A 15,068-nucleotide genomic window follows, 5' to 3' on the forward strand; every position below is an offset into this window, starting at 1 on the left:
AGAGAGACAGTCAGACAGTCAAAGACAAAATTTCAGATTCGGTTGTTGTTGTGTTTTGTTTTGTTTTTAAGCAAATGATCACATTGGAGAAAAAAAAAAAAAACGAGAAAGAAAGGAAGTCAAACAAAGAAAACATGCAAACAATTCCTTCATGAAAACGTTAACACACACACACACACACACACACACACACACATATATATATATATATATATATATATATATATATATATATATATATATATATATATATATGGAGAGAGAGAGAGAGAGAGAGATTGACAAACCTGATTTGGGATGTCCGAGGTAGAAAGCAAGAACACTATTCCACCAAACTGAGAGTACTCCTCCAAACTGGCATCAATGTTCTACCGTACAACACACACATACACACACACAGGTCTCAGCCCACAAAACCTGTGAAAGTTCCAGCTCTCTCGCTGTCTGTAATTTCTGCCACCACCACGTACACTCCTTCCTGCGAAAATCAAACAAGAGAAAAAAAACAAATAAATAAAAAATGAAGAGTTTTTTTTAAATCTAGCTGCTATCCGCTTTCTGAATTCCTCTAATATTCTTTTCACTGCTTTCAAGACAAGACCCTACAAGTCTGAGTCTGTGCGTGTCTTTCAGTTCGACTGGTTGATCATCATCGATATTTCTCTCCCTCACACTCTTTCTCGCGCGCTGCTCGCATCACCAGCAGAATGACGGGTCCCTCACAGTAGCAAAAGAAGAGAGAGCTTCAGCGTGCGCCCTCCACGTGCGCGCTTTATATAAAAAGTTGATGCGAGGCTTGTGGTGCACGTGACGGACCCCCACCGAGACAAACAGTCAGGACTCACACACACACACACACACCCTCCCCACGCACCCCCCTCGAACAACAAAACCTTCATCGAACCAAGACCCTAGCCCTGGACATGTTTACCTTTATGGCGTTAGCCAATAGTTCGTTAAACTCAACACTTAACTCCTTGTGGTGCAGCGACCAGTTATTCATCGTAGGATATTTCTTTTTATTACTCCTTGTGGTGCCACGTTCAGTTTTTGATCTCGGGTTATTTCTTCTTCTTTTTTTTTTTTTAATCTATTAAGAGTACCTTTAACCCTTTCACTGCCAATCAATTTAGAGTACAAAATTCCCTTGTGGTATAAACACAGAAAAGACAGTGTCTAAGATTAGCTGGGGATTCCCCCTGCGATGTATAGAAAATATGGCCTATCCTACCACGGAACATTAAGAGAAGTAGGTTCATGGATAACACGACCAATTAATTGTCACCTTTCAGTGACATGGGTCCTCTATCACGCCTGTGCATGAATGCGAGCTTGGCGGCGAAACGGTTAAGTCCCCTGGAGGATTATTATCCCTTGTTACTGGCCCATACAGACCGTGTCTGGTATTTTTTCTTTTTGTAAATTTTTTTAAGATTTTCAGACTATTCTTTTATTTAAAGTTCTCTCTGTCTCTCTCAGTTCATATTCATGTCAGTTCTTGTGTGACATATTCTTTACAAACACAAAAACAAAAGAAACAAAAAGAAAGAAAAAATCCCCTGCCTTGTCTAACTGGAATTGCTCTTTGCTAAAAGGGTAACGCCTTTCTTCCACTGGAATTGCTTGGGGGTATGGCTGGGGGCAGGAGGGGTCGTGGGGGGGGGGGGGGGGGAGTAACACAACCTCTTACAAATCTTCTATTTCATGGATCAATATGACAAACACAGCCTTTTGCTGGGGTGCAATGACACCTTCCTCTGTCTAAAGTTGATTTTTTACGCTTCTTTCTTTTCAATCAATAATGAAGGAATTATACAATGCTTTATCTGGTGCAGAGACACACTGTTTCATCAAAGCACTTTCACACTGATCATTCAAACCCATTCAGAGGGATGAAAAACAAAATTCCACTTAATTTTATCTATGAACCCTAAAGTCAGAGCCATAGGTTTCAAGGAATTGCCGTTTCTGTATATGGATCATTCCCCCGCGACCTCCACCCATTTCCCAGGATGACTTTTAACTAAAGGTCAAAAGGTGTATAAGAGAGAAAGAGACATATGTCTTTCTATTTCTCAGCCGTAAATTCAAAATGACATTTGGAGAGGTATTGAAGAAAGGAGTTATACTTTTTTCTTTCTTTTTTTTTTTTTAACTATCCAAGAGCTGACAAGTGGAAAGGGCAGCGCTGAATTTGGATACAGGTGTGTGCGTCAGTAATCAGTGCGTTATGAGGTAAGTTGTGAATATATATATATATATATATATATATATATATATTTTTTTTTTTTTTTTTTTTTTTTTTTTTTTTTTTTTAATGGGTGGCGCCCTCAGTATAGCGACGCGCTTTCCGTGGGGAGAGCAGCCCGAATTTCACACAGAGTAATCTGTTGTGACAAAAAGGAGAAATACGATACAATATGCGCATATGGGCAGGTTTTTTTGTTGGTTTTTTGTTTGTTTGTTTTTGGGGATTTTTGTTGTTGTTTTTTATGCGAATTCATGTGAGCACACATGTAAGAGTGAAGGGAGAAGGCAGTGTTTTTGTCTACTCCTAGTTCTGTATCTGTCTCTGCCTGAAAATGTATGTTTCTCAATGTCTTTATCTTAATCTTTGTATTGATCCAATTCATACCCATGTGAATAATCATCTGGAATGTCATCAAAGGTGAAGCAGATAATGATACAAAAACACACAAACAAACAACACTGAACTATATGTGTGCCAAATCGTGAGTATTGATTTAACGACCACTCAGGAATGAAGAGTGGTCGGTCGGTCGGTCCGTCTTTCTATCTGCCTGCCAGCTACAGAAAGGAATGCAATTTCTTGTGATCCAGCTAAGCACATTAGGTACTCAGTTTGTGACGTCCACAAAGATTGAGACAGGTCTGAAGCGAGTGTAAATGCGCTGCTGGAGATTATAAACAACAGCAGATATGAAGATAAAAAACACCAGTTAATAACAACGACGGCAATTATAAAGGTTAACAAGACTGGTTTCCAACAGAACAGCAAACAATGGAGATTTTTAACACTGGTTAAAAATAACAGAAAATATGAAGAAAACGACAACGGCAAATATGAAGATTAACACCAACGGCAAACATGGACATGTTTATCAGCTGGTGATAAGGAGACCATCTGTCACCCTTCTGTGTGCTCGGCGTGTTTCTGGAGGGAAAATACTCAATGCCCCTAAGTATAAAAAAAAAATCAAAAAGAGGGGGAAAAAAAGAAAGAATGAAAGAAAGAAAAGAAAAAAACCCCAACAGATTTCTAGTCTATAAAATGCCATAGGTATTGCTGGATCAATCCTAAAGGTAAGCAAGTTTGTGTATGTGCACAAAAGTGTGTGTGTGTGTGTGCATGTGTGTGTCTGTCCTCTGTATGAGTGATGTGCATGTATATATATGCTTGCACAAGTGTGCGCTTGTATATGTGTCTGTGTCTGTGTACTGTGGTAGAGAGGAGCAACATACTTGTTGCCAATATTTGTTCCACAGTATCAATGGATAGTCTGTGAATGGTGAAAAATGCAAGGGGAAATCTAAATTCAGTCACACAAACACACTTGATATGGCAATGGTGTTTATTCTACAGATTCAAATAAGCATCACACAACAATATGTTTCCATTTCATCAATGTTATCCTTAAACCAATGCTCCTTTCAACTTGAAAAACCAAAAAGATGTGATGATTCAATGGTTTCAAATCAAAACCAAAAATTTTAAAAAAATGATAACCCAAATCTACAAGTTGTTAAAATAAAACTGCAAGGAACATTTTATTTCACAAATACTGATAAATGGTCTCATGCTTACTTCCCTCACATGCAAAAGATGGTTGAATATTACAGTTTTAATAGGTCTTCTCTTCTTTGAACAATGATGGAATACACTTTATATCATAAAAAGAAAAAAATATTACCCAAGAAACACCCATCTATCCCATCAACCAAAAAAAGTCCTGAAATCAATATCCAATAACTGTGAAACAAACAAAATAGCGAAAAACAAACACATGAAAAAGACAGGCAAGGAAAAAGCATTTGAAAAAAATTTGAAAATAAAGTTATGTGACCAAGCCAATAAATGAGAGGCAGATGGGTGAAAAAGAGCCAGTCACTTGGTGAATGAATAGGCAGTGTGTGAAAAAGAGAAAGCGTGAATGAAATCACGCATGTATGCACATGCATGAGTGTGTGTGTGTGAGTGTGTGTGTGTGTATCTGCACACACATTTAATGCATGTATTTCCAAGCAGTAACAAATTAACTTATATTCTAACTTCCACTTTTACTCAGAAAGCACTTTCCCTTTTTTGAATAACAGTAAGAGCTGTGAAAACAGAAGAAAACATACAAAAACAAACCACAACAACAACCAAAAAATAATAATAATAAAATACTGCGTAGCTTACTTTAAAAAAACATGAAAAAAATGTGAACCAAAGTTTCCAAAACGTTTCATGATTTTTTTTTCTCTTTTTTGTTAATCACTGATTAAAAGGAAAACAAATTCTGTTCCAGTTTACCAATATCATAGATTATAAATTTTCTCTGCATCACTGAAAGTCAAATAAAGAAGAAGAAAAAAAAAAGCCAATTGCAAAAGCAAACCAACTGCAACCAAATAAATCACATTCATGGCAGATAAATGACAAATTACAAAAATAAAACAATAAATTAACAATAGAAAAAAATATATATATCACCACCCCTACTTTCTAAAACCATTTTTTTTACAAAGTCATTTAACAGAAGGGCTGCTTGCCAATGACTGTTCTCCTCTATGATACCTTTGAAATAGACATCAATGACTACAACTTTTCTCAAATGAATAAAAAAAAAATAAAAATAAAAAATATTTATAAAAAAAAAACTAACACACTGATTTCTTAGTTTCTTCTTCATTTCTTTTCAGCAGCATCTGTCAAAGCAATAATCACAAAGTGAATCTGATTTTTTTTTTCACTTGCCATCATACAAGACAAAAATTTCCACCAATGCAATTGCAAGATATTATTTGCTAACAGAGTATGACTGTAAGGAGTTGTTTTTCTATTGAGCAAGAGTGGCAATAGGAAAAGAGAAATCCTACAACAACAAAAAAAGAAACAAACACAAAATATTGAGTTGCTGTGACCAGATGATGAAAGAAACTTTTGTTTGGAAGCCATACACATTATGCAGTAATGTAAAGAACTCAATTCCTAACGCTCAGTTCTGAAAAAACACTAAAGTGACTCTTCTGTACAGTCCAGTTCAGTTACTCAAGGAGGCATCACAGCATTCAGACAAATCCACGTACACTACACATCTGCTAAGCAGATACTTACATGCTACTGTACATGAACTATTACCATTCTTCTGAAAGAAAAACAACAATGCTCTATATTCTCTGCTCTATATTCTCTGCCTGTCTGCTCTGGAATAACAAACAAAAATTTGTTTTTCACTTTTAGTTTTTGATTTTGCTGGGGGAGGGGGGGTTCTGGATACACAACACTCTGAAACATGAATAACAAAACTTCAGTTAGGGCTGCTAAGCTATACAATGGAATAGTATTTCAAATTCATAAATATTTATCAGGAATTATGAAAAATAAAAATATATGGTTCACCCTGTAGTTTCTTAGAAGAAAAGTTACAACATGCTCATGCAACCTAAAAGCAATTTAACTGACAATCGTTAATCAGTTTACTGATTTTTATTTGCCCCAGGATTTTTTTTCCAACTGCAAAGGAAAAACAACAAACTGATAGTGATATCTACATATCTAAAAACAAGCCCAATCTTCTTTAGTTCACATTTCTGGCAACTCTTAGGGATTTGCTTTGTCATTTGTGTCCATATGCTTGTGAGAACAGTCAGAGACTTAGAAACAGATAGACACACTCTGATACCCACAGACACACATACACATCTATACACATATATGTATGACACAGATTTGATTATTGGAGATATTGCAGCAACATGACTGGTTCAGTCAAGGGGAAAAGGACAAATTTAAACATAAATTGATGTTCATCTTGTTGATGTGCCATTGTAGTCACACAGGTGACACCCTTTGTTCTTTTCCCTCTGCCCCCTCTGAATGGAATACAGCAAATGTTACAATCTCAGTGAAGAACAAAAACAATCTCAGACAACCCAGACTATGAAAACATGCATGTGCATGTGTATGTAAATGTGTGTTGATTAAACTTAACCAATACCATTTCTTATTATTCTCTTTCAGATTTCCAAAAAAACAATATTGTAGGTATTTCTTTATGTATCCTTGTAGCTATTTTGGGTTTTTCCCATGCAAACTGCCATTGTCAAAAGAAGCAATATCATTGCACTGTATATGTTTGGGGGACATTATGCAGATTTGAACCCAAAGAAATCAGACAACGGTTCATGTACTAAGCTAAGCTATACATATACAATAATATTGAGACTGTACAAATCAAAACATGTGATTTACAGCAATTAAGAAGTACATGTTTTCTGGAAAAAGCCATGGGAACTTTAGATTTAAATGCAGTCTGCATTACTCCTGTATTAACCATCTATTACAAGCATACGTTTGAACTAGACAGTTACATAAAGATGTGAGAAGTAGGTAAATGTTACAAAGGGAGAGCACTGTCCCTACTGCCCATTCAAGAATGGTAATTTGATGAAAACGAAAGTGCTCAAATAATCAGAAAGACAAGAGAAAACCCTCAGTGACTGACAGACTGCAGTGTTCTCATTGTGACTGGTCAGTTAATAACACACGAACAAGTATTCACAGTTGTACTGTACTTTTAGTTTATATTCTATTCCCTTTAATGACATCTGAATCTCAGTAGTTTCCAACTCGCTTTCATTTTGACAAGCTGTTAAGTTCTAAATAGTTTTTTTTTTTTTTTTTTTTTTTTTGGTTGTTGTTGTTAGTGTTGCTTTTCAACCTCATTCTTAAGTGATCATGATGTCATCCTTTCAAAAAAATTTTTAATCTAAATGATGTGATCACCAAAAATAAGAATGTTATAAGAATTGTAATACTCCTCTTCTAAGCTAAAACCCACAGATGAACAGAGAAATGAATAGTAGAAAATATGTGAAAATGTTGCAATTTCTGCAATTATTGAAGAAATTTATTTAGGACCATACTTGATATCATGCACACTGCAATCTATGCTCAGGTTCAGGAATGCATCAAGAATTAAACAAATCAAATGACAAAGAAAAATCAAAAGGAACAGGACAGAATAAAAAAAATATATATATATATTATCATGACACATACTACTGAGCAACAGCAACTTCCATTTAAAAGTAATGTTCATACTTACAACAACAACAAATGCTCAGAAAATGCTTCCAGAGAAAAAAAAGTGTGAACATGTAGACAAAGAGCTCAACAACTTCCATCCATTAAGTGCTCAATCCACAACAGAAAATGCTCACCATTGCCATGCCTATTTTGTGCTCAGTGCCAACGACTTTCCCATCGGTATTTCAATTTGCCAAGCGTGATAATCACAAAATCAAATGTTAATGTTCAGTTTAGTTTTTTCCTTTAACAAACAGCTGACTGAAAGGGTCAATGATAGAGACATGACCTGGGTTAAGGTTCAAACCCATGAACATGACTGTACTTGTGCCTAAGATTTTCCAGTTTCTTTCTTTTCACGCTATACAGCCTACATATCGACACATACTGACAGTGTTTTCACCACTTATAATTATGGCTGTGTGCTGTTGGCTGGGCGAAAAACAACAATAATAATCAAAATGATTAAAGCAAATTACAGCAAGCAAAATGCTGCCTTGACTGAAAGAACTGGAGTGAGGAAAATTCCTGCAACAAACAAGATGTGTTCATTTGTTACATACTGATTTTTCGTTTTTCTACTCTTAGGCAATGAAAAGCTTAAGCTGGAGTTACAAAGTAACCATGTTCATGTTAGCAGACAAAGCAACAGTTAGCAAAGGTTTGGTCGCCTTCTCAGGGTGTGGGGCCGGGGGCTGTGGGTGGGGGCGGTGGCCATTCTCGAGGGGGGAAAGGCACTTTCCTAATGCCATAAGATCAATCTGAATCTAACTATTTGCTATTCCCACTGCCTGATAACTTGAATTATGAATAGAGCTATCAAAACAGAATCAGCCAGTTAATAATCAACAGTGTGGGTTAAGAGAGCAGGAAAAAATAAGAAATAAACAAGACAAAATCATATGACAAGTTGTTATATTTGCCAAACATTACAAAACTTTTTCTTATTTTAGAAAAAATATTCATGCCTCTGCAGGAAAAAAAATACAATCCTAAAAAAAAATAATTTCAAAGTGGAAATTTACATTGTTTCCAGAAGAATCATGTTCACAACAAAAACAAAACAAAACAAAAATGAAATTTAAAAAAAAAAGGTGAAAAATAGCAAACACACTAAAAAGTGAAAGAAAAAGTCCCTGAAAGAAACATCGAGTTATACCTCCACTGTCTTCAGAAATCTGCATTAAATGCATAATGCTAAACTACAAAGCAGTGGTTATGGCATGTATTCTTGATTAGATCTAGGAACATGTAAACTCTGAACAACAATGAATCACAACTCTCACATTATCTTTCTGAGGGATCTGTAACAAGATGGCACTAATGCAACCGGCAACAAAGAAACAAAGTGAGGGGTTTTACTAATATTAATCTTGGTGTCCTGCGCTTGGTGTCCAGACTTTTCATATAAAACATTGTTACCCTGCCATTTAAGCAGCCACGCTCCATTTACAGGAGTATCTTACTGTCTGTGTAGTATTTAGTGGACTGAGTTATCACCAGAAGAAGAAAAAATTTAATTCACCTTAAAAACCAATGGAAAAAGATCCCTGTTTAATGGAGAAGACTGAAAGTGTGGACAGAACAATCCCTCATCAGAACCTTTTCTGATTTAAACACAGAAATTAGAAACAGATTTTTAAAAATCTAATTTACCAGTTCCACATAATGTTACAGGTAACAGAATCAGCAGTCCCAAAATGGGCTGAAGGTGGATTACTGGTATCAACATTCCACATTTGGACCAAATATGCTTCTGAATTATCTCCCTTGTGATGTCACTTGGACAAATTCCCAAAGCAAATTCACAAAGGGTCATGAGAAATAGCATTCTCTCATTTAGCTCATTTCCTGCTGCAGCAGAAATTAGACCTGGGTTCTCTCTGACCTTCTGCCAAAAGGTTGCAAAGAACATACAATGACTTACACAATTGGGAAGCTTCATGATCATGATTAACATCCAAACTCTCATCTTTGCATTGACTCATATTGATATACACTGCTTTTGTCAAGCACACAGAAATAAAAGGAAATGAAAAAATACGGGCATATGTTCCACCACCATAAAATTACATCAGCTTAAAAACAATTAACTGCTAGTCAATGATATAAATGATTTTTTCTTCCAAAGTTTCCTACGCTGATTCTTGGAAACATTCTTTCCACACCACCAATATTACAAAGTTAACAATCCATCACCTATTACATCATTCATTCCTTGTAAGTTTTCCTGTAGCACAAGCTTTACTCCCTTTACCTTTTTCTTCAAACCTTTACCATATAACTACTTAAACTATGAAGTCAACCAGAATTGGGGGGAAAAAAGAGAGAAAAATATCCAAGTGAAAAAAAAAGAAAATCATTCCTGCTGTACTCCGTAATGACAGCAACAAAAAATCTAAAACCACAACAAAACCAGAACCAAACTTCACATTGCAACCGTTACGGTTCCAACTGTAAAAAAGAAAAGAAAAAAAATGAAACCGTAAGGAACACACTACGAGTATAATTATGATGCATTTTATGATGCATTTACAATCAACATAAAAAAAAAGCCTTGACAGATTTTCACACAATCACAAAAGCATTATCCATCATAGTTGACTCGATCAAGTGACACATTAGCAGCCGATGCAGATGTGTGTATTCCGGAAGGCCCCTCAGACCGACACTGCGTCTACCTTGGCTGGTGGATGTTCTGGGGTACCTGGCAACCTCCACGATGCTTTTCATGGGTCGGCTGTGGCTTGTCGTGATAGGCCTTCACCGCCTGAGCAGGGAAGTCCTTGTCACCCTGTGTGTACAAAAATGACAAGACAAGTCAACAAAAACAGATATATATATATATATATATATATATATATATATATATATATATAAGGTGAAGGTTTCTTCTCGTTCAGCAGCAAAGATGAATGTCACATTGACTGAAGTTGTTGGGTGTTTTGTTTTGTTTTTTTAAAGAAAAGAAAGTGACCAAATAGCAAAAATCATATCACAAAGCCAGTGACAGACAATAAATGTCACAATACCAAAAGACAATCATACTCATATTGCCACAAAACCCACCCATTCCCCACATCCCAACTACATACAAAAAGGAACAAAATGAAGACAAGTCAATCAAACTCAAACAAGACAATAACTTGTCAGATATATTTGCAAACACTTCAAACACAATCCCAAAAATGATATCAACTAAAACAATACCTGTTTCTAAAACAGGATTAAACACAATCACAATGTGAGTAATGACATGAACAGAAATACCAACACACCTTTGTCATTGCACCAGAAACAACAGCTGATGAATGATGCTTGTCAGTCTTTGGTGGACTGGAAAGAGCAAAAAGGAATGACATAGCAGCCACTGTTGCGCAAAGTTTAGCACAGTATATGTCCTAAGTAACAAAAAAAGCCATTAAAGTGCAAAATTAAAAAACAACAATCACTTTTGTGCACAGCTTTGAAGAGTATATTGTCATAACTAACTTGTTATCTTTGGATTCCCAGGGGTTTATCTTAAAGATGAACTTAAGATGACAATTTTTCTGCTGCATTTCACTATCTGTGGCAAAATAAAACCATCTATAACTTAGCCACAAAGATAAAAAATGATATCCAACACATTTACAAGAAAAATCAATAGCTTCAGAACAGAAATTTTTGTTTAAGCACATTGAAAATATAATAAATGTCACATAATAATATCAATATGATTCATATTTCTTGAAATATGCTAGTGCAAACATGATTAAAATAAGTTCAATAAGAAAAAAATATTTATATATTCTATATATCAATGTTTTGTTGTTTTTTAATGTATATATCACATTCACTCATCACATTATTACAACCTTCTGCACACTTTGGACAATCTCATTTAAAAAGCTGCCCCACATAAGGCAAGCAACAATCATGAGTCATGTAAAGTAAAATGTTGTGGTGATTGTCACAGTGTATATCACTATATGGTACAGAATACATTGTAATGTAGCTCTTTGACACAGAAAGCTATATACCCAGCACAATGCCCTCTAATGATAATAACAATAATAATGTTTATATTTTGCTTTCATTGTTTCAAACCTCTCAAATAAATAATAATGTTTATATTTCGTTTTTAAACCTCTCAAAGTGCTGTACAATAACTTGAATAAGATGTCAGTCAGATACAAAGCATACACACACACACAGTCTCTCTCTCAGTTCTCCTGACCCTCTTACATTCTCTTATCATGGATGACATAACTTGTCAAACTGCATTTTGCTTGGTCATTGACACTGTCTTTGTTTCCAGGTTTCAACAATCCATACAATAGTCATAATCTTTATCATTTCACAACACTATGCAACGCACTGTATCACATTGCAACACTATGAGCTCACCTTGTTCCAAATTCTTCCTCCTCTTCCGCAGTCATCTGTGGCTGTTCAGCCTTCTCATGTTCTTTCTTGTGTTGAACAACACGCATGCCACCAACTTTCACTGGAAACAGATCAAACCACATACATTTATATTGATAGATAATGCATTGACAGAATGATACTTTTTTTGATAGATAAACATACTGTGTGAGAGAGAGAGAGAGGCGAGACACCTGAAACAAGACAAAGAAGGAAAGAGAGGGGGATGGAGACAGAGAGGGATGAATGGACAGAGAGAGGGAGGGAAAGGGGCACACACACACACACACACACACACACACACAGAGGGATAGAGGGAGAAAGGGACACAGACAGAGATGGACACAGATAGAGACAGTGAAAGGGAGAGAGAGCAATTAAAGGAGCAGAAAAGTCTAAAAGTAGATGAAAACAGATTTATCCACCATTCAATTTTGCCAAATTCTCAACCTATTGAATATTGTGGTCTTCCTCTGGGAACTTCACACAGTATCATAATACTCATATGATCTCCTTCAGCAGAGTCCATAACTATTGCTCTGTCCTCTTCCCCATATCTCTCTTTATAGCCTACATGAAAATGTGTGTGCATGCATGCATGTGTGTTTGATTAGAAGCAGCTTTTTAACATAATATACGTAAGAAGACGTGAGGGGGAAAATGTGAGAAATGGAACTTTAGCACTTTTTTTTCCCACTCTTTCTTTTTTTCTTTCTTTTTTTCTGGCCATAGACAACTCACATTCTGACACAGAACCAAAGCTGACTGGAGGAAAAACCTCAACACTGTAACATGAGCCATCAATTGATAATAAGCAAATTAATATTGTGTGACAGAAAAGAGCAACAGACTGTAGTGTGGAGAGGGATCTGACACCAGATTGCAGGAAAAGAGTAACAGACCAGATGGTGTCTGAATATTTATGTTGTTTCTTTTCTTCTTTTTTTTCTTCAAATGGTTATGTTCTTAAAATAAGTTCAACTAAATCTGCATTTTTTGCAGCTTAAAACTACTTTCACATGGCTTTTACTTCTTTCTCCAAATCAAAAACATAGAACTTGGGATGATGCCATACGAATCAATAGCTCATTTCAAAAGTAAATTAATAAATAATAAAAGGAAATAAATCATAACTGGCCATGTAGTTCGTGGGGTATCATGTGCACATGCTAGAGGCACTTAAAAAAAAACTAAAAGATATTAAACAGACCTGATTCTAATCAAATTACACTGACTTGAAATATATATCTTTGGCAGTACATATCAGAATGATCCAACCACAAATCATCATAAATCAGGGATCTTGTTTGGAAAATCACATTGTCCAGATGCAATGTCACTGCATATTTCATATGATGAGTAAAAGCTGTGCTAAGTATATGAGTTTTCCCATCCACCATTTTATCACCACACCAGTTTGCATGCCAGAAACATGAGTGGCCACACAGTAACACTAGAACATATTGCTCATCAGAAGATATCAGAAGTGAAAAAAGATTATGTGCAACTTAACAAGCCTGCTTAGCCTTGCAATTGCACACATAGCTGTATACTGTATGTGTATGCATGCGCCATTTTTAATCAAGGCCTGAAAGTAGTAACTTGTATGTATATTTTATATATATATATATATATATATATATATCTTATAGAGTTAGTAATCCAGCTGGTTCTAACAGAAGAGCTCTGGATACATTCTCCCCAACATCTATATAGGCTGGAACCATGAATTTCCCAACTTCACAGAAGCAATGTTCATGTGTGTGTAACAGTTACATAATCCAGAAGGCTTCCAATCAACCTGGGGCAAAATGGTCATTGCTTCCTTCAGTTGCATTGTATTCTACATTACGTGTGGAGGACATCTTGAGGAAACAAACAGTGAAGTACCCCTTGTTAGGTGGGGTTTTTTCTTCTTTATTTTTTATTTTTTTATTTTTTTTTATAACAAATTTAAATTAGTTTTGTACCTCTGTTTCTCTGATAACAAATCAGAATATTTCAAACTGATTATCTTTTTCCCAATTACTCTATGAATTGGCTGGAAAGACTATGACTCTAATAAACTGTGTAACGTCAGTGACCAGGAGAGATTTGCTTTGGCACTGACAGGTACTATAAGAAGACAGTTTTTACTTTTTCTACAAGGCTCATTTGAAAGAGTCAGCTTTATCTCATATACCTGGATATATTATACAGGAAGTATATAATCTTTAAGAATACAGCCTTGTCATGTTTTATGTTGTTTCAAATTGAAATGGATCTCCACAGCATATTAGTACTGTAGCATCATCAGCACCCTAATTTATCATCAAATATAGAAAAACTGTCCCCAGATCTGTAGTCTTTCAATAGTTTACTGCTTTAGTCTTCTGGTGACTTCAGTTTTGATTTTTCCTCCACTTCAGAAGTTCCATACTTTAGTTGTATTAAGTTGTTATTACTATCTTCAATGTCAGCAGATTTATGGTGTCAGTCATGGAGGGACATGGTGGTGGCCTCCATTCTACTTCCAGTATAGATACTCACTAGTGTGGCTCCCTGACGGTTTGGCTGTAGTTACACTGTAAGTGTCACAGTGGAAGACTTTGGACTTGGGTGTGGTAAGTCAGTGGGTTGTGTCCTATTTAATTTAATTGGCACTACTGACCACAGCTGAAGTAACTAAGCAGCAGTGCAGGATCTCCTGTAGCCTCATGGTTCTGGAAACTCTGAGCCTGAGTGTGGTAGTGTATGGGGGACTCAGGATGAATGGCATCAGCCTATTAGGGTATTGCCACTATCATGACTATCACTAAGACTGAAACTGCCCCAGGTGATGGGGCTGCAAAAGCATAGGAAATTAACACAGTTCTGACAGACCCCATTCTTCTGAGTACTTCATAAACATAGTGTACAATTGTTGCTATACTGAGTGAACAGTTTTCTAAACAACTTAAACAATGTACCAAAAATGCCTCAATATTAAGCTCTGATAGTTCCACAAAATGCATCTAACAAAATATGAACAAACTGAATAGGTTTTACTGTGCTGTCACGTTCCCAACAGGTCAACGTCTGTTTTGACATCTGCTGACAGCTTTGCTCCCATGCCAGTACGTACCAACGTCCAACTCTCAACATTCTGCAACCACAGTACATTTCTAATTGATCAAGAAAATGAAAACATAATCACTTAAAGCCGACTTTTTTCACAAGGTACCTGCAGGGGGGTGTCCACCCTTAAGATCAGCTGGTGCTTCGCTGGCCGACATTTCTTGTAGTTGGGTGTAGTCTATTTTTTCGCAAACAATCTGGGACACGCACGCTCTCCGTCACTCGCTGTAAACATCTGCCACCTCAGATG

The 15,068-nt window shown here is 36.1% G+C and overlaps 1 protein-coding gene across 1 annotated transcript; it reads right to left on the reverse strand.

Annotated features, from left to right (window-relative positions):
• Nucleotides 1-3,579: 3,579 nt before the first annotated feature.
• Nucleotides 3,580-15,064, reverse strand: LOC143292537 (death-associated protein 1-like). The gene is made up of 4 exons (XM_076602920.1): nucleotides 14,925-15,064; nucleotides 11,705-11,804; nucleotides 10,594-10,651; nucleotides 3,580-10,109 (listed from the first exon to the last, which is right to left on the reverse strand). Exons 1-4 carry the CDS (start codon nucleotides 14,974-14,976, stop codon nucleotides 9,993-9,995), a joined length of 327 nt encoding a protein of 108 aa, XP_076459035.1. The 5' UTR covers nucleotides 14,977-15,064; the 3' UTR covers nucleotides 3,580-9,992.
• Nucleotides 15,065-15,068: the final 4 nt, after the last annotated feature.

Source organism: Babylonia areolata, chromosome 18 (assembly GCF_041734735.1).
Source record: "Babylonia areolata isolate BAREFJ2019XMU chromosome 18, ASM4173473v1, whole genome shotgun sequence".
Taxonomy (NCBI): domain Eukaryota; kingdom Metazoa; phylum Mollusca; class Gastropoda; order Neogastropoda; family Buccinidae; genus Babylonia; species Babylonia areolata.

Coding starts and splice junctions, on each gene's coding strand:
- LOC143292537 (XM_076602920.1), bottom strand. CDS start 14,976: ATGTCGGCCAGCGAAGCACCAGCTGATCTTAAGGGTGGACACCCCCCT. Junction 11,805..14,924: donor GGGTGGACACCCCCCTGCAG/GTACCTTGTGAA, acceptor ATCTGTTTCCAG/TGAAAGTTGGTGGCATGCGT. Junction 10,652..11,704: donor GAGGAAGAATTTGGAACAAG/GTGAGCTCATAG, acceptor TGCTCTTTCCAG/TCCACCAAAGACTGACAAGC.